We start from the raw sequence: 27,169 nt of genomic DNA on the forward strand, positions 1-27,169 counted from the left end.
AACAAGGTAAATCTTTCTCTGATTCAGAAAAATATAGAATATTGGTTGAAAAACTTATTTATCTTACTATTACTAAACTTGGTTTATCTTTTGCAATTGGTGTTATTAATCAGTTTGTGTCGGTTCCTTGTATTGAACATTGGAATGTTGTCATTTGTATCCTAAGATACCTCAATTAGGCTAAGACAAGGTTTGTTATATGAAGATAAAGGGAACACCCAAATCCCTAAGTATTGTGATGTTAATTTGTAGGATCCCTTAATGACCATTCACTACATGATATTGCATTCTTCTTGGAGGAAATATTATTTCTTGAAAAAGTAAGAAACAAAATGTATTTGCTTGACTAACTGCTGAAGTTGAATATATGATAATGACATCTCTTACTTGTGAACTTGTATGAGTGACACAATTCCTTCAAGAACTTAAGTTCGATGGGATTCAACAAATGAAGATGTATTGTAATAACCAAGTTGCTCTCTATATGGTTTCTGATCCAATATTCCATGAGAGGACTAGACACATATAAATTGATTGTCACTTTGTTTTGAAAATATAGTTGTCTAAGAAAATTTGTACTAAGTTTATCAGATCCACTAATCAATTTACATATGTATTTGTACCGGTGAGGGTCGTACAACTGATGTCAAGCCTCGGTTCCCATCACTAGGCCGACCGAGGTAAAGGCCCACGTCCATAGGGTCGACCGACAACACAAGTCCAATTACGCTCAATCAAGGTCAGCAAAACTAATCTGCGATTAAGATCTAGGTAATGCATCCCTAAACACGGTCCAATTCCTTAACCTGACCCAATAAGGAAAGTCCATCAAAGGTTATATAAATAGCACATATTTCAAGAATTATAGTGCTCTAAGAACCGAGTACCGATCGTCTTTGTTGAATTAAGCGTCGGAGTGCCTTCTGCAGGTACCCTCCGAGTCTGGATTACGAGAAGACTGGGAGCTAAGACTAGGAAGGAAGAACGAGGAGTTTGCAAGGCAAAGAGCTGAATGACAATACGACCAACTGATAGAAAGAGATAGAAGAAATTCTCTCAATAGTTCTCTAGGCCCCAACTCTCATACAAGAACAATATTAACAAATGTATTTGTTCCAAGCTTAGTACATATAATTGGTATGCTCTATCTCGAGGAGAAGTGTTAGAATAAATATTAAATATTGGTAGAAAGTAGTTCTATTAAAAACTTACTATATACACCTATAAGTTGTACCTATCTTTGCACCTAGTTTGATCATTGCTCTTCACTCTACTCATTGTATCAAAATTCTATAACATATGAGTGGAGTGATTAAACCCTCTCAAATATAGTTTTTTTTTTTTTTGTTTATCTCTACTTAGACTTTTTCTCCTTTAACAAGATATCTTTAGTTGAGCTAAACTCTCCCTGTTCCCTTTTAAACTTTAAATATATCTCCCCCTTAAGGACCATCAAAAGATGAACTCAGATGAACTCTTCATCAACTGAAAGAAAGAATTACAGGAGCTTTTGAGGATGACGAGAGGCTTAGATCGCAAACCCAAAAGTTAGGCAGTCATATCGTGCCACTTGTTAGCTTCTCGTAATGTTTGATCAAGTACTGGACCAATACCAGTATATATTATTTTTCAAATATAGATATTTAATAAGGTACTGTTATACTTTTTCAGACGCTATCCAAACATTTTGAGTAGTGGGACCATAAACAAATTTGTAACATTAAAAGTATAACATAAACAATCATAATTTTTATCTCCGAATTTTCATACATATTCACCTCTCTTTGCAATTTTAAACGACTCAATGTTTATCATTGTCTGAATTTATTTTTAATTCAAATTACTCTCACACTGTTCTTCCCTTTCATTTTATTACAACAAAAGTCATTTTTTTTTATTCTCACGTAATTCTGTCATAATTATGTATGCCAGCTTTTCTTTTTCAATTTTGACAATGAGTACGGTTTTATTTTGAAAGTGCAGTTCTTTTTCTTTTCCATTATGTTTTAGAGGGTTCAACGAATTAATAGTGAACAGTTTTTCTCACCTTTAAATTCATTTTTCGTTAGTAAAGTGTTTGATAAAGAGAATAGTATTTATATATTTATAATAGAATGGAGTGGTAAAATAGTACATAAACGTATCATAGGACTTTGTGTAGAAGTAGTAATGAAGACGTAAAAGTAAGCTTGAAATGTAATAGTAGCAGGGTCAAACAATAAACCGTGGTGGAGACAATAACATCCGTACCTAAATATCATCTTTATTACCACAAACGTAAATGAATGTTATCATACAGATTTAGTGTATTTTGGATTTTACGCAAAATACAAAACAAAAGTCTGTGGCGGTTCCTGTGAACAAAAGCAATTATTGGTGCCTCAAACGTCTGCTCTGTAGTTCTCCGGTTTATACCACAATGAAAAATCAATTCCCTTGTTTTTTAATTTCTCTGTTGCAGGTCCAATTCTGTCCAGAAGCTGCGGGGTAGGCACATAAAATTGTATTTTCATTTGAGTTAGCAACAGTCTGTGAAATTCGTTCACTTCATTCAAGCTATTTTATATTCTATGCAAACAAATAAAAAAAAATAAGTGTGAAGAAAACTAATAACTGTGAAACTAGAAGGGACTTCAATATTATGGGAAGCCTAAATCTTAGATCAATTTGCATGAGATGTTGCTTTACTTATTTAGTTAGTTACAACCCCTTACTAGTTGTAGTTCTTGTTAAATTTACCGGTCTCTTATATCAATCTTAAGGACGTGAATATATTGACCATCTCACCGTGAACATCATCAATTAATAAAAAAGATCGTTATCGTTGATCAAAAGTTAATGTCTAATTTTGTAGTGTTCTTAAGTCAACTATCCATCCTTTCCCAAAGCAGATCTTTTGCGCCCCGACGGGTTTTGGAGCAGGTCTGGTTACTATACACCGATGATATTCAACATCTATGTGTTTGCTAGAATCTTATAAGTATCATTCTCCCTCAACGCCTTGATAGCCCCATAACTTCAATAAACTATTGCCTCATGCTATCACTCCTGCCCAAACACTCTCAAGCAACGTGAAACCTTTTTTATGTTGATGGTATTTGTATGGTTTTCCTAATGAGTTTTAACAGTTCGTGATTAGATTTTGAGGTCTCCAACCATGCCCACATTGAACTCTACTTCATCCATTGCATGTGCAGTGCAAGTTATCACTTGACATACCTACTTTTGTCCCTCGTGGTAATTCATCTGCCTTAGTATCTCAGTTTGATGACCACAACCACTCGCGCAAACTTGGCAGAGATCATTCTAGTGTAATCATTGTCACAAACTTTATCACACCATTGACCGATGTTATGTCTTACACAGTTGCTTTTTCAGTCGACTATTGTTGTTGCTGCTCAGGCCACCCTCCCTGTTCCACCTGATTTTTAGGCTCCTCCATTTCATGGTTCAGGACCTCCTTCCATGACTTCCTAAAATGGTGTGTGAAATGTCAAGCCTCCAATTTCTCTATTTCCATTGTACATACAGGCACCTTATCTGTTGGTCTGACACACTCTACTTCTCTTGGCCCTTAAGTCCTTCACTTTGATGCCATTAATCATACATCTAGTAATAAGTCTCTTTTCTCATCTCTTTCCAATTCTGGTATTTTATCCTTTGTCACTATGGTTAATGGCTCCCACACCCCCTCTTAAGGTATTGGTGTTGTCAATCTTCTTTCTTCTTTCTTCTTTCTTAAGGAATTTCATGAGAGGACCAAACATATTGAGTAGATTGCCACTTCATTGGAGAAAAGATTGTATATGGAGACATTACTACTTAGTTGTTAATTCCAATGATCAGTTGGAAAATGTCTTCACCAAATCATTATGAGATCTTAGAATTGACTATATTTGTAATAAGCTTGGTGCATATTCTACACACCAGCTTGAGGGGAGTGCTAAATGTATTTTTAATATATGGGCCCATCTCCTTGTATTGCATTGTACCATCTATATATAGACTATAGTATGCTCCATGGTTGTGATCATTCACAAGGATTCATCCATACGAATAGCCATCCTATATTCTCACAATTCTAACTCTAAGTTGTGAGTCACTACAGCTAGCTATATGGCTATCTCTTTGTATCTGAAAACAAGTTCAATAGAATTCACTTCTTCCTCTTTCATTCATGTATGTGTTCTTTTCCCTCTTATTTCAAATATGATACGAGAGCTTGTTGTGTAGGGGAGTGTATGGAAATGTATTAGAGATAAAGGAATTTGAGACATCATTTTCTAGTTTACTGCCCCTATATTTCTGGTTTCGGGCTGTAGTAAATAGTGAGGGCCTAATAAGTTAGCTGGTCAACTATCAGTTTGAGTCATCTATATATAGATATATGAGTCACCTCTCTTGTAACTAACTTTCCAATCCCAATCAATTCAGTTATATTTCAGCTTATTCAAATTTAAGTTTGTCTCTCTTGAAACTCAACAAAGTGATGCTTGAAATATAAGGATTGTAGTATTGTCTTATTTTCTTACAAACAAGAAAAGACATTTGTAATTTATACACTATTGGAACTCAGATTAGGGGGACGAATATTTTTGATAATTGTAGAGAGTGTTTTCTCTACTAGGGTTTTTCCCTGTATCTTGCGATCTTATCAAGAATCCACCAATTCTTGTGGTGATCATCCTTAGGCTTATCAAACTTTGTTTGTGACGCCTTCCTTTATTCAGGTTTTTATTGTTACTGTTTTGAATTTATTCCGTTCCGTAATCCTAAATTCCCAATTTTATTGTCATGTCTATTTGGATTCATATCCGTTGGTATTCAAAGCAAAGGTTTTAGTCATAATATAATTGTGCATCCTGAATTATTTTTTTTTTCCCTCATTACTGTTCACGACACTGTTCACGGTACTGTTCATTTTTTTTTATTTTGTTATTTTTTTTAAAAAAAAAAAGCAGAAACAGAAAGAAAAAAAAAAAGAAATAGAAAAAAAGAAAAGAAGAGAAAAAAAAAAGGAAGAAGAAGAGGAAAACAGAAATAGAAAAAAAAAAAACGAGGAAAACAGAAAAAAAAAATAGTTCTTATTCAGTGCATACTTGGTGTTTGTTAAAAGTTCTAAAAGTGTCCTGTCTACATATTTTATTTTCTCTATATATTGTTTTTGCTTGCTGTTTTTTTTAATTGTCTTGCTTGTTTGTTGATAGTGAAATTGTTCTTCACTATTTTGTTCTTTACTATTATTTTTAATTGATTCTGATTGCTACTTTTGAAAGTGATTCTGCATTGATTGCTTGATTCTTGTAAGAACCTTAAGTAGAGAAAGAGTGGTAAAAGGCAGTGTGATCATTAGAAAAAAAGCCTTATTGTGTGAAACACGAGTGTTGAGTGTAAACACGTGAGAAAGTGGTGTGAGGCCCAAACTTATTGTTATTTGTAATCTGTTTACTTGAGCATGGCAGGGGAACCGTCAGATAGTGGACTGTCTCAACTACAGATGCAAGCCTTAACACAACACTTGGAAAGGATAATGAAACAACAAAGTGATGGACTCCATGAGAGGTTGGATCAAATGGAGCAAGCACAACAAGTAAATCCAGAAAATAGAGGAGTAGATAGGAAGAGGAGAAGAGAAAATGATGGAGAACAAAGAACTCTGAGAATTGATGAATAAAATTAAATATTCCCACATTCAATGGGAAAAGTGATCCTGATGCTTACTTGGAGTGGGAAGTTAAAGTGGAGCATGTGTTTGCTTGCAATGAGTACAATGAGGAGCAGAAGATGAAGTTGGTAGCAGCTGAATTTTCAGCTTATGCTTTAACTTGGTGGAATAAATACCAAAGGGACAGAACTAGATATGAAGAACCCATGGTAGAATCTTGGACAGAAATGAAAAGGATTATGAGGAATCCAGCAAGCTACAATAGGGAATTGCAACTCAAACTCCAGAGAATGACTCAAGGAAATAAAAGTGTGGAAGAGTATTTTAAAGAGATGGAGGTGACCATGCTTAGAGCTGGAAAGAATGAAGAAAATGAAGCAATCATGGCAAGATTTTTGAATGGATTGAATCATGATATTAGGGATGTTGTGGAGCTGCAAGAGTATGTTGACATGAAAGAGTTGTTGCACAAGGCTAACCAAGTAGAACAACAACTCAAGAGGAAGGGAATCATGAGGAGTTCTAACAATAATAAAAATTTCAATTGGAAGGATAAGGCGATGAAGGATAAAGGAGTTCCCTCAAGTTCAGTCACATCTTCAAGTGGGAAGTCACCTCATAGATATAGTAACTCACCACCTAAAAGGAAAACAAGTGAGGTAAAATGTTTCAAATGCTTGGGAAGAGGACATTATGCTTCAGAATGTCCAACAAAAAAGAATATGATCAGTTTATCAAAGACACAAATAGTCAGTGAACCTTCAAATGAAGAAGAGAAGGAAGAGGTAGAGGTGGAGTTGGATACATCGGAGGGTGATTTGTTGATGATTCGAAGGCTTATGGGAAGCAAAATGCAAGCTTTGGACCAAACCCAAAGGGAAAATATTTTCCATACTAGATGTTCCATTCAAGGGAAAATATGTTCACTCATAGTTGATGGAGGAAGTTGCACCAATGTAGCTAGCTCAAGACTAGTTACCAAATTGAATTTGGAGACAAAACCGCACCCAAGGCCATACAAGCTTCAATGGCTTAGTGAAGATGGAGAGATGACAGTGAGTAAACAAGTGGAGGTGAACCTATCCATAGGACAATATAATGACATGTCTTGTGTGATGTGGTTCCAATGGAGGCAACTCACATTTTGTTAGGGAGGCCGTGGCAGTTTGACACAAAGGCTATTCATGATGGTTTCACCAATAAAATATCTTTCATGCAGAATAATAAGAAGATCATTCTCAAACCCTTATCTCCTAAAGAGGTGTGTGAGGATCAAATCAAATTGAGAGAAAAGAGAGTCCAAGAGAAAAGAGAGATGAGTGAAACACCTAAACAGAGCAAGAGTGAAACACATGAGAGAAAAATGAGTGGATTACTGAAAGTGAATGAACTGAAGAAGTTGCTACTTTCTAGCAAACCTCTTTATTTACCTTATTGCAAAGACAACACTTTGGTTGCTGACCATTCTAACCAAATTAATTTTCTTCCTAGTGTTGATTCTGTTTTGCAGGAAATCCAAACTCAAGTTGAAGAATTGATGAACAAAGGATGGGTACAAGAGACCATGAGCCCATGTGTTGTTCCAGTAATTTTGGTGCCTAAAAATGATGGTTATTGGAAGATGTGCACAGATTGCAGAGCACTCAATAACATTACCATTACGTATAAACACCATATTCCCAGGTTAGATGATTTAATGGATGAATTGTATGGTGGTTGTATATTTTCAAAAATTGACTTAAGGAGTGGTTGCCATCAAATTAGGATTAGGAATGAGAATGAATGGAAAACTGTCTTTACATCAAAATATGGATTGTATGACTGGCGTGTGTTGCTATTTGGGCTAACAAATGCCTCAAGCACTTTTATGAGATTAATGAACCATGTTTTGAGAGAATTTTTGGGCAAATTTGTTGTGGTGTATTTTGATGACATCTTGATCTATAGCACTAGTTTGGAATTACATGAGGAACATTTGTGTGCTGTTTTGAATGTTTTTAGAAAAGAAAAGTTGTATGGTAATCTTGATAAATGCAGATTTTGTACTGAACAAATTGCGTTCTTGTGTTTTGTGGTAAGTACCAAAGGAGTTCATGTAGATTATGAAAAGGTGATGGCTATCCAAGAATTATGTTTACATCATGTTGAGTTTGCTTACAATATGCTTGTTGACAGCACATTGAATTGTGATCCATTTGAAATTTTGTATGGATTAATCCTTTAACTCCAATATATTTGTTAACTATGCCTAACATTTCTGTTTTAAAGCATAAAGATACACAGGCTAAGATTGACTATGTGAGAAAGCAACATGAAAAGGTTGAAGCACAAGTTGAAGAAAAAGGTGAAGGTTATTATAAACAAGTTAACAAAGGAAGAAAGAAAGTAATCTTTGATCCTGGAGATGGGGTCTGGGTACACATGGGGAAAGAAATTTTAAATAGACAGAGAAAATCCAAGCTCCAATCTAGACGGGATGGACCTTTTCAAGTGTTAGAAATTATTAATGACAATCCCTACAAGATTGATCTTTCAAGTAAGTACAATATGAGTAGCACTTTTAATGTGTCTGATTTGTCTCCTTTTATTTCAGGTGATGAAGCTTTGGATTTAACTTCAAGTCTTTCTCAAGAAGGAGGGAATGATGCGGACATCGTCCAAGGTCTTTCTCAAGAGGGAGGGAATGATGCGGACATCCTCCAAGGTCTTTCTCAAGAGGGAGGGAATGATGCGGACATCCAAGCCCAAGGGCCACGCACAACAAGATTGAAGTATTAAAATAAAATAATATTATTATTTTATCTGGAATTAGGATTTGGACTCAGGACCAAGTACAGAGTATCAACCTAACCACTGGGACAAATGATCATGCTTGAAATATAAGGATTGTAGTATTGTCTTATTTTCTTACAAACAAGAAAAGACCTTTGTAATTTATACACTATTGGAACTCAGATTAGGGGGACGAATATTTTTGATAATTTTAGAGAGTGTTTTCTCCGCTAGGGTTTTTCCCTGTATCTTGCGATCTTATCAAGAATCCACCAATTCTTGTGGCGATCTTCCTTAGGCTTATCAAACTTTGTTTGTGGCGCCTTCCTTTATCCAAGTTTTTATTGTTACTATTTTGAATTTATTTCGTTCCGTAACCCTAAATTCCCAATTTTATTGTCATGTATATTTGGATTCATATCACAAAGTGATTACTTTCTAAACAAATATACTTGAGTGGTGGTATTAAAATACTAACTTCCTCCATTAATTTTAAATGTGATTAGTGAATTATGAATATAACACATTGTTTTTAGCCAAATGGTGCTAATTGTTTGACAAAGTTGATGGATAGTTGAATATGTTCTTTTCTTATACCCTTTGTTTGTGGGCAAAGATCTATCTTGCTTGCACTATGAAATACGATAGGGTGGGCTGTATATAAGGAAGCTTTAGCAGCACTAAGTTCTGTCCCTTTAAGACAACATTTGATAAACCATCCACAAGGATGGGAAACTAACATGAAAATAAATAGATTACTTGTCATAAACATCTCTCTTCAAATGATGATGAAACTTATTAGAGCACTTAATGTTTAAGGGCAACCTGTTCATCCTATCCAAAAGATACAACATAATATGTCTCCCATAAAGCAGACTCAGAACTAACCTCTGTATGGAGCACGCCATTTGAAACCAAAACAGATCTATCAAAAACACAAAATTTTCCTCCATCCATCCGAGAAACTGTGCCACCAGCTTCCTCAACCATCTACAGGTGAATTGAACAAAACTTAGTAGACAACATTCTCATAATTAAATGATTCTGTTAAGAAACTGGAATGATAAAACTGAATTTATTCAAGGTATTATTAGTAAATAAAAAATTATATACTTAAAAAGGGAGATAAAGGAAACAGAGTTCAGTTAATCCTATAAATTGAATACAGGTGCTAATTCCTTTTATTCTATATGATTCTTATGCTAGAAGAGAGCAGTTAGCACACAAGCCACCACCAATAACACATTTAAGAAAGGTGTTAGAAAGGAACCATGTAAAGCAACTGCTAGGTTTTTCAACAAAAACACTATATTTTTTAATGTGACAGTGTGAGGAATCCAATGCTATGTTCGATTTTCTTTTAAGGCATGACCTTGGATTTAAACCTCCATCCTATCATAAGTAGAGTCAAATATTTGAAGGAAGAAGTAAAAAATACATCACTTGCTTTACAAGCACATAAGGATGAATGGGATAATACAGGATGCACAATTATGACTGATGGCTGGACTGGTAAGAAAAGAAGAACAATAAACTTTCTAGAGAATATCCCAAAAGGTAACCGTGATTTTGAAGACCATAGATGCATTTGCAATATCCAAAACAGCTTAAAAGGTTTTTGAGATGATGAATAGAACTCTTGAAGTGATAGAGGAAGACAATGTTGTTCAAATTGTAGCAGATAATGCAGCAAACTATAAAGTTGTTGGTAAAATGTTGATGACAAAGTGGAAAGGCTACTTTGGAGACATTGTTCTGCACAATGCTGACTTAATAATGGAGGGTTATGAGAAGAAGATCCCAATTCATGAGGAGACAATTCCTAAAGATAAAACAATTACAACCTTTATATTAAGAACTTCTCTAATTTCTCTACTACAACTTTTCACAAAAGGAGGAGATTTGATTAGGTCGAGTATTACTCGTTTTGCCACATCTTACTTGACATTAGAGTGCCTTCATGAGATCAGGGGAGTTTTAATCAAAATATTATGGACAGAAAAAAAATTAAGGATGTGGTTTTGGATAAGGATTTTTTTTAGGAATATCATGATTTGTTTAAAAGATGCGATAAGTTCTTCGAGTGGTTGATTTGGTTCAAAATCTAGCCATGAGGTTCATTTATGAAGCAATGGACAAAGGTAAGGAGAAGATACAAAAGGCTTTTAATGTTGTCAAAAAAGGGGACGAATACATGGGTAGGACATGATAAAAGACCAAGAAGGAGGCTTGAGGCAATGATAGAAATCATGTATGTTCTCTAATTTTTTGTAAAAGTAGTCCAACAACGATTCTTTGCCTTTCTCTTAAGTGTTTCACTCTTTTTGGCGTCTTCTCTTCTGACTTGAGGTCAACAAAGGATTTGTTCCACCTAAGCTTCCACAACTCCTTAGAGGCTACCTTAGAAAGAGGTGAGTTGTCAAAGAAACACCGGTTAAACCAAATCACTTCCACTTAAGAATATGAAGAATACTTCAAAGAGAAGAGAGATGATGACAATACTTCAAAGAATTCCAAGAAAACAATAAACTAGACTTAAAAGGCAAATTTTAGAAACTAGCACACGAAATGAAGTCCTAAGGAATGGTTCTAGACTTGATTAGAAAAAGAAAATGCAAGTAGAATTAAAAAACAAAATACAACACAAATTGCAAATTCAATTTGAAATTAAACAAATTTTAAACTCTTAAGATACAATGATTGCCACTAGATATGATGTTAAGCCAAAGGATTAACTAAGTGTGAAGGTTTGTAGCGAAGAGTATTCTTTTGCTTTTAGTTGCTTGTTTTTCTTTTCTTTGCATCTTATATGTCTCGACTCTTTCTAGTACTTTTCCTTCTTTTTTCTGCTTTTCTTTCTTTTGTTTGTGAGACTATGCTTTGTTTTTCTCAATTATAACTCAAGAAGCAACTCAAATTGTTTTACTAATTCAATTCCAAAATCAACAAACAATTGTGTTTTTTCATGTTCTAAGCAAAATTATTCAACTACGTTTATCAAAATTGAATGTAGATCTGTCGACACACAATAAAACAAATAGGAACCAAATTCTAGAAACTTGTTAATGATCTAGTAGCAAATTATGAACTCAAACATGATGAACAAGCACATATATGTCTTGGTTTTATGGTTTGGATATGAGAAAAGATAACAAAAAATTTAGAGTACTTCTAATGGAACTAGGAACATGTAAAGGAACTAAACATGACTCTGGACAAACTATGATAATTTAAAAAACTCAAAAGCAAATTCCTAAGTGCTTGACCAAATAAAATTAGAATAAAAAACACAAGTGAAAACATGTATAAAGTCTTAAACAACATATAGATTGTTTCAAGAAAGATAAGCAAATGATTTAAACCAATCAAAGGCAATACTAATCTTGGCACAAGTAAAGAAAAAAAGGCTCAAAGCAATCAATGAAAACAAGACAAGAACAAACAAGACAATTAAGAACATAAGGAAAACCACAAACTAGTTACTAACCTCGAGTGGGATTGTTTTCATCAATTTCCACCAAAGGATAAAGAAAATAGAAAAAGTGGAAGAGATCAGAAAGAAGAAACCACTAACTTAATTGATAAGTTTGAGATGCCACAATCAAAAGAAATTGATGAGTCAAGGAAGATACTTTGAATTGAAAAATTCCAAAGATAAGAATTAAAAGTTTTATTTAAGAACCCAGACAGAATTCCTCACTCAGATGATTCAACTTCCAAAATGAGCAATTATGAGTACAAGAGTCTACAAAAAGTCTTTTATACTATGGACCTTGTACTCCTAGGCCCAATCACTAATGAGGCCCAACTAACAAACCTCTTAAAAAAACTAATGTCTAAAAAGTCTCTAACTACAAAGAATCATAGAAAACAATTACAAGGCCCAAAAGTGGCTCAATACAAAAATTACAAAACATACAAGATTTCTATCTTAGCCTCAAGCCTCCTTGGTCCTTTATCATGTCATATCCAAGTATTCATCAAAATGTATCTAATCAAATTGTGTGTGTATATATATTTACTGGATTTGAAACTACAACAGGAAATAACTCAATGTAATATATTTTGGTTTGTTACTTTCCTTTCCTGATCATCATTGATGAAAGGTGAGACAAGCAACTTCATAGGTCTTTGCATGTTGCAAACTATTTCCTTAACCCTCAAATGCATTATTGTCTTGGATTTAAAGTTGGTTTGGAAGTGAAACAAGGTCTAATGGAATCTCTAACAAGCATGGTGAAGGATACGAATGAACAAACTTTGATTGATATTCAAATTGATGATTTCAAAAGATGGGCTAAATACTTTGGTCGTCCCTTGGCCACTAGGTCAATTAATTTAAAGACCCTAATAGTTTGGTGGGAGTCTCATGGTCATGAACATCTAAATTACCAAAATTTGTCATTCATGCATTGAGCTTGGCTTGTAGCTCCATTGATGTGAGCGTAATTAGAGTTCCTTTGAGATAGTAAGTTAATATTAATTAAAAATATATCTCTACAATAGAATTACTAGTCTACTACTTCCGTAACATATTTTCCTTTACATTTGTTTAGGTCGACACAAAGAGAAGGACTAGGCACAATGAATGATTTTGTTTTTGTTATGACTATTCAAAATTAGCTAAGAAGAAGCAAACAAGAAAACTAGTTCAAATTAATATTGATGATGAATGGATTATGTAAAATGTGTGCATATAGGTGAATTTCATAAATCTTGTAGAATACATATATAAGGTAATGTGTAAGGTTGTCAAACTCGAGAGTGTCCATGGACATATCTACATTGTATCCCAAAGCTGACAACCAAGGAGTAATATTGCTTGTTGGGTGTGCCTTTCACTCGCCAAGTACTATTTTAACATTGTGGTAATCGATTTTGGAACCACTAGGTTGACCACCCTGTCCCAAGATTTTACAATTAAGTTAGTCAAAATCGAGATCTTACTCAAGATCGAAAAGGGAAGTATAGTTTGTATATTGAGAAGATCGTATTATGAAATTGAGCCTGTTCTTACTGAAGTTTTTGTTAAAAGATTTCCTTAATCAGTATTTGATTGACCATCATAATAACTAGAAGAGTAATTCTTTAATAAAAATTACTCTTTCCACGCAAATCCCAGACATGAATTTAGTCTCAAAGATGCAAGACTTACTAACTTTTCAGAATAACTTTCTATGATATAAAACTTAGCATACCAAAACACCAGCAGCCATATCCCATGGTTTTAGACGATATTCCCAATAAGCTTCTACAATTCCCAATGCTACATGACACATGTCCACAGCAGCTGCACCAAGCCGTCTTACACCCTAAACATCAAAGTCAATAAATTCAAGTGAAAGGCAGAGAAATGAGGTGCAATTTAATAGATTTCAGATGAATACCCTGCTGACATCCGTAAATTCTTTGAACAAATCAATGTTAGTAGCCCATGCATCATCATGATCATACCCAAAGCCTGTCACTAAAAGAGATTGTTCCACCTAAAACAAAGGGAGAAGATTAGTTATACAACAATCATAAAGCACCAGACAATTAGTATTTCAAATTGTTGCATAAAGGGTTGAAATCAAGTTGACCCAGGATCACTGTTCGCTTTCCATAATCAACATATCATTTTGTCAATAATCACCTTATTAGTTGCACTCACTTGGATCCTTTGGCCATTACAGAATGCTCCACCACCTAGAAGAAAACTATATCAGCAGAAAAAATTAAAATCGTTGAAAAAATTAGCATAACCCTTTCTGTTGAAATATGTTGGAAATTAGCAAATAAAATATAATGTAATAGATATAGAATATAGGCACATTATTTCTAATTTATAGGAAACAGTATATCCTCCATTTATGAGTATTTATTTCTATAGATCTGTATAATCCTTAGCTGTACCCTGCAGTATTTAGACATAAGGTTTCAGTCTATCTATGTCTCTTTTCTTTACTCTTAATAAAAATAAACTATTAAACTTAATTTTTATTGAGGGACTGATGAAAGTTAGGAAAATTCTTCACCTGCAGTTGCAGAGAATAGGCGAGTATTCCAACACATTGGACCTCCAACAAACTCAACCTGAAAAAAAAAAAACATCATGTTGGCATATCTTCTCTTGTCTAAGATTGTTAAACTCCATTTTAGGTACACTTGATGAGTTTTCATGAACTCAACTAGTAAGCTTCGCTCAAACTCATAAAAGTTAACTTTACAAAAAGTAATAATGTTGTTAAGGTATGGACGCATTATTATGATAACACGCAAGTCTTAATCCAAATGCCAAGCCTAGAACACTCATGGTTTGATAATAACAAATAATTACATGTTTTAAATTAACTTAGAGTATGAAAATAGCTATTGGAAATAGTCTAAACAAGCATGAGATGCTCGGTTAAAAAGCTTAGATGAAGATCTTGAATTATGAACAAAAATTCTAAATGCATGTCAAGACAAAACATTGTCTTCACAGCAAGAAGCTAAAAAAGGCTAAAATGTTGTCCTTAAGTCTAAGACTCAATATGCTCAAAGTGCAAGATGCACACCTGTATTTACACAAAAACTTTTGAGACACAAGGTGAAGACAACAACTAGACGCGATCAACAGAGTCTGAGGGAAAGCACATGCCCAATTTGAAGAATCAGAAAACACAATCACTTTGAACCTTGGATGCAACATTAGACGTCTTACATAATGTGAGATGTCCAAGAGTTGTAAAACTGGTGACGTAGTGCATCAACCATCTAAGAATGTATGTTCAAAATGGTGCTGTTAGAACAGCAAATAAGTTTCAGAAAGAAAAGGCATGTCCTTAACACAACACTTTCAGTGTAGCAGTAAAAGGTGTTAACTAAAAGTCAAGCATGTTCTGAAAAAGTGCTAACACAAAGACAAAGCTACAGCACACAAGCTTCACTGATCCAGCTAATATTATCTAGAGGGGATCAATATAATTTTACATTTATCTTTGTAATTTTTATTACGTTTTTCTTGAAGTGGACTAAACTGTCACAAGCACGGGCTAATCGAAAGTCACAAGAAAAGGTTGACCATTCATGTTCTCATGGTGAGAAATAAAATTGCTTATCATGGAAATTAATAAAAGTAAGAATTAAATGCAGCACTAGTAGAAGTTCATTGCTAGTTGACATTAAAGACTATTCAGTGGGAAATAATTGGAAACATAGTGGGGGCATTATTATGGCTGTCAAGATTGACACATAATTTTTTCTTATAAAACGGTGTACTAGATATACAAATTTTGAAAGAAAATTATGTTTTCTTTTTGTGAAGTTCATTGCTAGTTGACATTAAAGACTATTAAGTGGGAATTAATTCGAAACATAGACGGCATTATTATGGCTGTCAAGATTGACACATAAATTTTTCTTATAAAATGGTGTACTTGTAAAGCAATGAGAAAGATATGCGAATTTTGAAAGAAAATTATGTTTTCTTTTCATGAAAGCATTATTGAATTTTGAATTATAAGATGCATTGATTTGCCATAAAGCAATAAGCTTATGGTCAATCTCTTTCAACCATAACTATCTTTCATAAGTCCCGCAGCTAAGCCTCCCCTATTATGTAACCCACCCCACCCCCAAAAATCTAGAACACGTAACTAATAATTTCCACTTCACCAAATAGAACACCTACATTACTACATTACTACATTTACCCATATCACTAATAATTCAACACTACTAAGATTTCCAAGTTCCCCGTCAAGCCCGGTTAATAATTTCCACTTCGTCAAATAGAACACCTACATTACTACATTTACCCATATCACTAATAATTCAACACTACTAAGATTTCCAAGTTCCCTGTCAAGCCCGGTATTAAGGGGTCTATCAGTTATTCCTTTGGCAAATACACATTATAGCTATATCTTAATGCAATATATTAATATATTAGTAATATATTTATGCTAAGTATGGGCACATATCATAATACGGAGATACAGAGACAATTTATATGAAGCAGTTCTTGTTTATTTTCCCCATGTTCACATAAACAGCTACGCATCTAACAAAAAAAAGTAAATGTATGGTTAAATTACCACTGCAGCAGCAGCAGGATTCCCTTGATATAGAACTCCAACAGAGACAGCAAAGCTGGGATAACCATGTGCAAAGTTTGTTGTTCCGTCTGCAAATTTATCCAAGTTTTGTAATTAAATTATCCAAATAATATTATAATATGCAGAAAAATAAATGGATGAGGAACATGCACTCTGAGAAAATCATTCAAAGAGGAAAAATATATTTAAGGCTTAAATTTATTTTTGGTGCCAAAAAGTATGACACTAGATAAAAAATTTATTCATCTTTAGTTCCTAAAAATTACAAAAAGGAATACTTTTTGAATCCCTAGTAGGGAACTTAATCCACATTATTTTGGTAAACGCAATAACTAGATAATCAGATTCTTACACAGCAACCTACTTTGATTGAAGTTAAACAAGCTGTCTTCAACCTTTCCACTGACAGGGCTCCTATTCCATTTGGTTTTTCTGGTGTTTTATATCAAACTTTTTGGGATATCATTCAGCATGATGCATACAATTCGATTTGCAGTTTTTTTAGAGATAAATGCAAGCTTCCTAATTATACCTCCAAACACATTATTTTTCTTAGAAAGTGGACTTTAAACTAACTTTATCTATCAGTTTTGTATTCATTCATATACTATAATTTGACATACCTCTAGTCGATATGGGATCTTCATTCCCTCACACCAAGAACTAGACATCTCGAGCGTGGAACATATATTTATAGGTGGTTCAATAATGAGTGACACAATAAACCTAACAAACCTCACTAGGACATACTTTGATACCATTTTAGGGAGTGATCGTAACTCTTGCTCAACCTCCCAAAATCAGTTTGCAAGGTGAGGTTTACACTAACTTATATATTATAATTAGGTTATATCTCTAGTTGATATGGAATCTCCAACAATGTTAATTCCTAAGGAATTTGGTGCAAGTGAAATTGGAATATTTAGGCATATTGCTTTAGCTAATATGAAATATAAGATTATTTCATAAGAATTTAACTGACAGATTAGAGAATGTGGCCCTAATGTGATATCATTTTGTCCTCATTACCCTAATACCTATGAAACTGCTAATCATTTGTTTCTCACCTGTCCATCTGTGGCTAGGTTGTGGAAATGGCTTCAAAGCGTTACTTAAAGCGAGACACTACTAGCATTATGACAATTATGCAACTTAATAGAATTTGGAGTAATTTGGTGTTAATAATGATGTTTTTTGCTCTTACAATATTATAGCAGAGATTTAACATACTAGGTGTAGAATTAAGTTTGAGGAACAGCAGACTCAATACTAGCATATCAGAAACAGAACTTTCACTATTGTGAATCTTTCTGGTTCTTTTGCACAGGTAACATGCATACTACTATTGATGAGATCAAAACTACTGCATGCCAAGCAAATCAGATAAGATTATTAAATTCAATTGGACTCCCCGTGAAACAAGGTGGATAAATGCAGTACTAGTTAGGTTTGCAACTTGTATAGAGGTGCTATAGCATTCTTTCCTTTTATTTAAAAACAAATAAAATCTTTATAAGGACTTAAACCATAAATACTTGTCTGCTTTAAGTCATAGGCATCCCTTAGAAAATTGGTTTGAAAGGAAGTGTAAACTGAAATCCCAGACCTAAAGGATCAATGCACCAGAGATAATCAGATGTTGTATCTCCTATAATTCCTCCTTCTTCCCCAAGAATAAGATGACCTTCAAAATTCTTTTTCACCACTTCTAATATGGCAGCTTCACTCATTTTATCAGTCCTGCACATTTATTCAAAAGCACATGAAAATAAGGTTAAGAAAATGACTCTTATTTGGTTAGAGAAAGATAAAAACAAAACATGCAAACAAGTAGTTAAAAGTTATTGTTTGTTATCTCGTTAGTTCCATTATCATTCTGTAGAAGTCAAGATTATGCAATTTCCCTTTGTGCAGTTCAGTTGAGAAAAAATAGTTCTATACAATAAGCTGCAGATCAAAGACAAACGAAACCAGGAACGTGTTTGGATCAGCTATTATTTTAACTTTAAGTTTTGATTTACTTTTTTAATTATTTTTGTTTTAAATCTTAATATCTTTACCCTAAAGTTATTTTATTTTCAACTTTTTAAATTATTTTTTCTAAAGTTCAAATTACTTGTATTTTTTAGTTCAATTAAAATAATTATTCATATAATATATACTTCTTTAGTGTTTATGTGAATCAATTTATGCGTATTATGAAAAAATTTAATAGCAATAAGCAATGTTTAAAAATATTATAACAATAAAAATATTTTATATGAATAATACCAGCATTGACATTATAATAATTATAATTATTTTACATGTTCAATTATATATCTTATTATATTAATTATATGTCATACTGATTTAATTAGGTATATGAGCATTTATAGGCATAATGAAACATATATTACTCACAAAAACTTAATACTTTTCAAAAAAAAATATAAAAGAACTGGATTGTTTAAATCAATACAAACTACTTTTTAAATAGATTGAACTAAATTTTAGATTTAATATATTGCATTTAAATAATTCTTAAAATTGTTCTATTTAAATAATATAAATATATATTTGTGAGAAATATTAATTAAATTATAGATGTGGATGTGGAAAATGGTGGATAATATAATACTCATACCGAAACCCAACCCCCTCAAATTTTATGGGTAAATCTCCATCTAAATTGAGGGAGTATTTACCCAACGCATTTCACTTATTTTCTTTGAGTATCCTCAAGGTCTATGTAAAATTGTCATCTCTCTTGCTATATGTAATACTATCATAGCATTTTTGGTGCTAGCTTCTACGTACCATGGAGATAAAAAATTATGACAATAAAATGATAAACCAACAACAATTTGGGATGATAGAAGCATATCCAAACACTATTAAGACTTGAGAATAGTCACAAACTAGCCAGATGCACAGCCAAGCGAAGTACAGGACGTAGGCACATAGAAGAACTACACATGGTAGTAAAAATCGAGATCTTACGCAAGATTGGAAAGAGAAATATAAATCGTAAATTAGAAGATCATAACACGGATTGTAAAATCCTACAAATTTCATAAAAATTTATATACACATAAAATCATTATATCTAACTCAAAATTATTCCCATTTTCTTAGGAGCTTATGGGGAAAGTAGTGAGTCACAATTATGGCAGCTTAGGGGGAAAAGAGTGAGTCAAAATTATGGGAGAGGGATTCGTGAAATCATGAAATAAATCAGTTGTGATTATCTGAATCCAGACACAATGCAATGGTGGAACTTGGAAGTTGGAAGAGAAGGAGTCAAGTGAAATGGAAACCATGGCAATTGACTTTAAAAAACTACCAATTGGGCTTTACTTAATTGGGTCATGCAGCATAACCCATGCCTCCCATCCTAACCCAATAAAGTTATTATTTATAAACCCTAAAAAGAAAGGATGTTGGGCACCACAAGAGAGGAGTGTTAGGAGCACCCACCTCAAGTGCCACAAGACAGTTAGAGGCGCCACCGCGCCGCTATGAGAAGCGACACTACAAGGTATGGAGAAAAGGCACAAGAACCAGCACTGTGAGAAAGTCGCGAGAGGCAGCGCCGTAAGAACTGCAACGAGAGGCGCCAACGCGAGAACCGTCGTTACATGAACCGCTGAAGAGGCGGTTTGCAACATTGCGGGACTCGCCGCTCCCACGCATGTTGCGATTTGCAACGATGATCCGACACGATCTGTCGAAATCACACTTTCTAGGTGATCGGAGATCAAAGATGGAGAAGATCATTGAGTCATACGATTTTACGACTTGCATCGCAATTTTGACTACCATGATTACACATGCACACAAAAAATGAGACCAACTCTTAATGGTCCTAAGATTTTAGGGACAGGTAGATCAGCAGACAACAATTTTGATTATAATGGTAGCGGCCTTCCGTTATCATCAACTTTCCACCATACATTATACTTGTTTGTCCTTGTTATCTTTTGTTCCTATTCCCAAATCTCCAGTTAAGCTTTATCTCACCTAGAGTAGCAACATGCCATGATTGATGAGATGTGTGGCCTTAAAAGTAGTGGTACTTGGGAATTGGTTCATCTTCCAATTGGCAAATCAATTGTTGGATGTTAGTGGTTGCAAACTTTTAGAACAAGACCTAATAGTAAAATAATCAAATTGATTGCTATAAAGCTCATCAAATCGCCCAAGGATACAAACAAATCTATGAACAAGATTATTCTTATACTTTCTCTCATGTTGCCAAAATGACATCTATCTGACTTCTCTTTTCCATTACACTTATTCATCAGTGGAATTTGTTTCAATTTGACATCAAGAATGTATTTCTACATGGTGATCTTGATGAGGAAATCAACATGGAACAACCTCCTTGATTTGTTGCTAAGGGGGAGACATTTGACATGGAATGTCATCTTCACAGATTCTTGTATGGCCTCAAGCAAGGCACTCGTGCATGGTTTTGGCATTTTCATATTGTAATCCAACAATTTCAATAATACGAGGTGTATGTTAATCATTTTCTATTTTATCGTCTCCTCGAGGATGTATCTACCCCATTGTATATGTGAACGACATTGTTATCACAGGTTGTGATAAAGAGGCTATGTCCAACTGAAACAATATCTTGTTCAACAGTTTCAGACAAAAGATCTTGGACAATCGAGGTTCTCCCTTCCTTGGTATACAAGTTAAACAGGTCAAAGATGGTTTGGTCATATCTCAAAGAAAAAGCTCTAACCATTTGAGAAGAAATGAGGATGTTAAATGCTAAGCTTGTGGATACACTAATGGATGAGTGTCAAACTTGTACCTAACCAAGGGTAATTGTATTCTAACTTTAGGCGATACAAACAGTTAATTGGTAAGCTAACTTACTTCATTGTGACTCATCCTAACATCACCTTTGCAGTGAGCATAAGTCAAATTTTAAACTTTTTCCAAATAACATTGGGGTGCAGTCACACGAATCCTAAAGTCTATTAAGAATGCTCCTGGCAAAGGCCTTATTTATGAAGATAAGGAAAATACTAAAATCGTTAGGTAAATTAGGCAAGATCACCAAGCAATAGATGCTCCACTTTAGGGTATTATGTTCTTGTTGGAGGTAATTTAATACCACGAAAAAGTAAAAAAAAAATATAGTGGCAAGATCAAGTGCAAAAGCAAAAGTATAAGACAATAACACTAGTCACTTACGAGCTCATATGGCTAAAGCAACTTCTCAAAGAGCTTAAATTTTTGAAGAAAAATCTCAAATGCACTTATATGGGACCAAACATATTGAGGTAGATTATCAAAAAACTTGGATTTTGGAAACATCATGTCAACTCTGGTAGCAAGTTTAGCACATATGACATAAATTCTTCAACTTAAGGGGGAATGTTATAATAATATAAATACGACACACATCTTTTATAATATTTTAGGATCAAGAATATCTAGATTATATATGTATTATTAGGAATGTTTTTTATTTATTTCCATATCATATCTTTATTATTTGGGGATACTATATCTCTTATATTTATTGTACTGATTATATTTTCTAAAAACAAATAAAGCACATGTGTTGTCCTAGGAATACATGGTTTCAACTTAATAATGTCCTTCTATTTCTGACACTTTAACAGCTATATCATCAATATAGACAATCAAACAAACACAATTATCGGTGAAGTGTGACAATAGACGATTGAATGATCTACTTAACAAAAATTTTGCAAACAAAATTGAACTTTTCAAACCAAACTTGTGGAAATTACTTGATGCCACAAACCGATCAATGAAGTTTGCAAACCAATTTGTACTCCCCTTGAGCAACAAACCTAGAAAATTGCTCCAGATTTCTTTTAACAAATGAACTCAACTTGGTCAAGGGAGAAAGGTGTTGCCAAAATTAAGACCATAGATTTGCATGTACCCTTTGGCCACCAATCTAGCGTTGAAACCATGTGTGAGAAAGGAGACCGTCAAATCGTAAATCGTAAGACGATCGAAACTCGAGGATCGTACATCAACTCATAAGAGTTACTAAGATATGAAAAATAATATTCAATACATAATACAACTCATAAAATGTTCATACATAAAAGAACTAATAAGTTGAAGCCATTATAAAAGGCACCAATGAAAGAGAAAAGACTCTGATGGAATAAAAAAGAGAATAAGAGAAACAGAATAGCGAAAAAGAGGAGAACAAAAAGAATAGTGGTGCGTGCGTGTTAAAAAAGGAGAACACCAAGGTTGGCATAGCAGTGCGATTGGCGAATAGCGGCGAGCGCAAGAGACTACAACCAGCAGCAAGAGCAAGTACGACGATGACGGCAACAATGGCCAGCAGTGGTTGCCAACGTGGCGAGAGCGAGTGCAAGAGAGGACAACAACCGCGACAAGGAGGGCAGCGAGCACGAGTGTTGCGATGACGATGGTGGCAAGCGCAACAGCAAAGGTGGCTAGCGCAAGCGACGACATGTGGGTTTTAACTAGGGCAACCAAATTCCATTTTTTTCTTGGCAAAAAATGTTCACGCACGAGTCACAATCCAGGATCGACAAGCTCTGTTGATCCACCGAGTCGCGCAACGCCTCACTCTGATCCCAATCCGTCGGCCGAGTCAACTCGGTTGGCCCTCCAAACTCATTGACTCGTGCAAGTATGCGAGTAAACTCGCGATCTTGACAACATTGATAGATGCACAAAGGAAAGGTTGGGGGAGAGGGGAGCAAGGCAAGTTGTTTAGTGCTAACAATAGCCAGAGACAAAAACCAATTTGAAGAATTATAAAACTAAAATACAAATCCAAATTTGGGAATTTGGTAGTTGACAATGGAATAGTGAAAGACGAGTAACGTAGGAGGGTACTACAATATCATGTTTAAATAATGGGCTTTCAGCTATTGATGGAGATAAGATCGTAAAGACATTTTTTGAATAATATCTTGAATATTGTAATATATTACAATGAGAAGGTATGTTCTTAAAAGCTAGAGCACTAACCTTTATGTATAGTAATCATAATTCAAACTAAATATGAAGACAAATCATGGTCTAAGGAAATATTCTAACTAATCTCAAAGGGATAATGGAAAAAAGGGAAACTAGTCCTAAAGAATAATCTAAGATTTATTTTATATATCCCAATACTGATCCAACATAGGCCTAGAAGTTCAGATATTAGTACTTAATACACATCAAGGGCATGATACAAGCATCATATAACAACTTTAAAAGAAAAGTATTGGGCAACTCAAAGGATTACCCAAATTCTTTGTATTATCCAACTAAATGAGAACAAGGAAGATACTAGAGGAGAGAGCATATTGTTTGTTTCGATAAATTGATTTGGACATAGTAAGATAAACATCAATTATAGTTACAATGAGACCTTACTCGGTCACCAAATCAGACGATCCTTTATATGTAATATTCCGAGGTTTATTAACTGCTTCCATCACAACCTGGAAATAACAAAGGTGTAATATCCATATTAAGATAGTGGCATGCCAAAACCTTATTTAATTATAAAAGCAATATAAAAACATTGTACTTAACTAAAACACTTCAAATTTGCAGAAAAATAATTAGTGTATCTAGATAAACTATCTACACATTTCTACATATAAATTCAAAGTATTTAAAAAATACTTGTATCCTAAAACTAAGATATGAAAGAAAAGCTTACTAACCAATCATTCGACTATGCTTACAAAAGAAAATTGCTACCTAGTAAATACAAAAGATATAGAATAAATAAGAACCATAATAAAATTATCTTAACAGAATTTTATTAAGGATTAGGTAAATGAAATAAGTAACAATGATAAACTAATAAATTGGCAAAGACTTACCTTCAGAGGAATAAAGTAGCATGCCCACACTAATATTTTATTAGTAAATTTTATCTTTAAAACAAGTTTACTAACCAGTTAAAGTTATGTGGTCCAAGTTCATAGCAATGAAAATGCATCTTTAGTCATTCAACATTTTCTACAATGTGTGCTTACTTTCTCATGTTGTGTTCAAACATGGGTCTCCTATACATGAAAAGATTTTATGGAAACATGTCAAATATTTTGCAACCTAGCCCATGTGTTTCATCAAATATCTTATTTTGGTCATGGGAATATCCCCTACTACTATGATAGCAAAGTACTTTGAAAGTTGTGAGGACCTAAGTAAGCATAGTTTTAACCAATCATCCTTTTGACCATAATGCATAAATTAGTTGTATTTCTCCATATGTGCCTTTACTAAATGCCCTGAAAACACCCTAGTGTGTGTGAATTATTACAATGTAATCTTAGTGGGAAAAGGTTTTTGCTGTTCAGCTGTTGTAACATTGTCGTTGTCATAAATCCCTAAAATCTCATTGCAATTTATAAATTTCTGACAAACAATATGTCAAAGTCAAACAAATGCACAAACCTTTTCCATGTCCATGTCACATTTTCACTTTCATAATCCTCAAAGACCATCTTCTTTTTCTCCACTTTGCTAATAATAATAAAGGTGACTATGTGATGTCTAAATTAAGCCTTCAACTTAAGGCAAAGCTTCCATACTTAACAATCTAAATGACAAGATGGACTGTTCAGCATCACATTCTTACAAGTTACAAACAACACAGTGATAGCACAGCGGCAAATGAAAATGAGAGAGTCTCATCCAAGTTCCACAGAAATACAATAGCACTTCGAAATTCGAGTCTGGAAAGAAACCTAAGTAGCTAAAAGGGGAATAAATTAAACACAAACAGTTATCGTGAAATTCTAGAACTCGATGCATAACAAAACCGCAGAGAATATCAAATGAGAGTGAAAATAATAATGCAAAAGTGGAAATGTGAAAACCTGAGCGCCAGTGTGTGCTGCAGTTTTAACCACTTCAATGAGATGAGAGGGTGGAATGGGCCCCGTTGATCGGGCACCCACCGTCGGAAACTTATCAGATAGCAAAGAGTTGGCAATGAGGGGTTGTGCCCTGGATTTGGAGAGAATTGGAAGCAACCGATTTCGATGAAATTTGAGAGGGTAAATATCAGAAAATTTATGAGTAGAGGATAACCAGCGTGGAGGGGAAAGGGTTCCAGCAGTGGAGAAGACGGTTGACATCATTAGTTTCGAATTGCAGAATGTGAAGTTGTTGTATTCTGACTCTTCGTTTCCTCTGCAACCCTTTCTATGGAACTCCACTAATTTCAGCAAAACAATGGATAGTTGGATAGCCAAACGAAGGGAAGAAGAAAAACACAACTCTTTTATATATATTTCTTACCAGACGAAACACCTATGTGCAAAATATTAGCATTTTTATTATATATACTAAGCGAAAAAACACCGCCCTTTTAATTTTTCTTATTTTTTTATTTATATATAATTATGTTTAATATTAAAAAATTAAATAAAAAATGTGATTATTTTTACATTTATATTATCACTACCAATAATCAAAAGCTATAAAAAATTAATATAAAATAAAATATCGTGTTTTGACAAGAATTTGTAATATAAATACATATATAATAATTAAAAAAAATACGAATACACCTATCTTAATTTTTAAAAAATCAACTTATATATTTAAATATCATTCTTTATTTGATCATTCATTTAAAAAAAACACAACTCTTTACATATAAATATATATATATATAATTTTGTAAGAATATTATTATATATTTATATATATATATATATATATGATTGTATAATTTTATAATTTTTAAAATTTTATTATTTTATGTAATTTTATTTAATTAAAAATAAAAAAATAATATAATTTAAAATATATATAATTATGTAAAAGTTGTATTAAAAAATTATGTAACGGTTATATTAAAAAAATGTTTAATTATTTTAAATTAAAGAAAAATTATTTAATTACATGTTCTATTAAATAAGTAAATTATTTTTTATTTATTAAAGTAAAATTATCCAATTGAAAGATAATACTAGAAAGAAGTTATCAAATAGTATATCTCTTTTATACGTATAAATGTAAAATAGCGTATAAATGTAAAATAGGTACAATAAAAAATATAACAAAGAAGTTATTAAATAGTATATCTCTTTTATACTTATAAATGTACAATAGGTACAATAAGAAATATAACTTCCATATCAGAAACTATTATTAAATCAATCAACAATTTAAATTTTCCATGGTTAATGTTTTTCTTTTCTTTTTTTCTTTTTCAGAATGTCTTCTGACTGTTTTATTTTTTTTCTTTTAGAAATTTTTTATACATTTATACCCATACATAAAGGGATTTCCCCTCTTTCAATTATTTTTCTATTTTATCCTTATAACAATATTTGATTTTATTTCACTATCAATGTATAAGAGAGGTGAGAAGGTTTTTTTTGGATATTTAAGTCATTTTATTTTTTTTAAATATTTACTAAATAACTAATTATTTTTATAATTAGTTGAAAACTACTTTTTAAAAAGAACTAATATATTGTTAGTAAATATGGAGTAGTTTGTCAACCGTGAAACAAAACAGTCTACGTGAAATAATTTTTTTTCATATCTTTATCTCTTAAAAATTATAATTTTTATCTAATCTTATTATTTGATTTAATTGACAACTTTTATTTAATTTTTAATATTAAATATAATTATGTATAAATGATAAAAATAAAAAAGTGGATGC

General features: G+C 33.2%; 1 protein-coding gene across 1 annotated transcript; it reads right to left on the bottom strand.

Annotated features, from left to right (window-relative positions):
* Positions 1-2,247: 2,247 nt before the first annotated feature.
* LOC137820687 (phosphatase IMPL1, chloroplastic) lies at positions 2,248-25,804 on the bottom strand. Its single transcript, XM_068624871.1, has 10 exons — positions 25,365-25,804; positions 23,905-23,972; positions 18,125-18,258; positions 16,498-16,586; positions 14,455-14,512; positions 14,073-14,125; positions 13,825-13,923; positions 13,636-13,749; positions 9,326-9,427; positions 2,248-2,480 (listed from the first exon to the last, which is right to left on the bottom strand). Exons 1-10 carry the CDS (start codon positions 25,626-25,628, stop codon positions 2,382-2,384), a joined length of 1,080 nt encoding a protein of 359 aa, XP_068480972.1. The 5' UTR covers positions 25,629-25,804; the 3' UTR covers positions 2,248-2,381.
* Positions 25,805-27,169: the final 1,365 nt, after the last annotated feature.

The sequence above is a fragment of the Phaseolus vulgaris genome, chromosome 9 (assembly GCF_000499845.2).
Source record: "Phaseolus vulgaris cultivar G19833 chromosome 9, P. vulgaris v2.0, whole genome shotgun sequence".
In the NCBI taxonomy this organism is placed as follows: domain Eukaryota; kingdom Viridiplantae; phylum Streptophyta; class Magnoliopsida; order Fabales; family Fabaceae; genus Phaseolus; species Phaseolus vulgaris.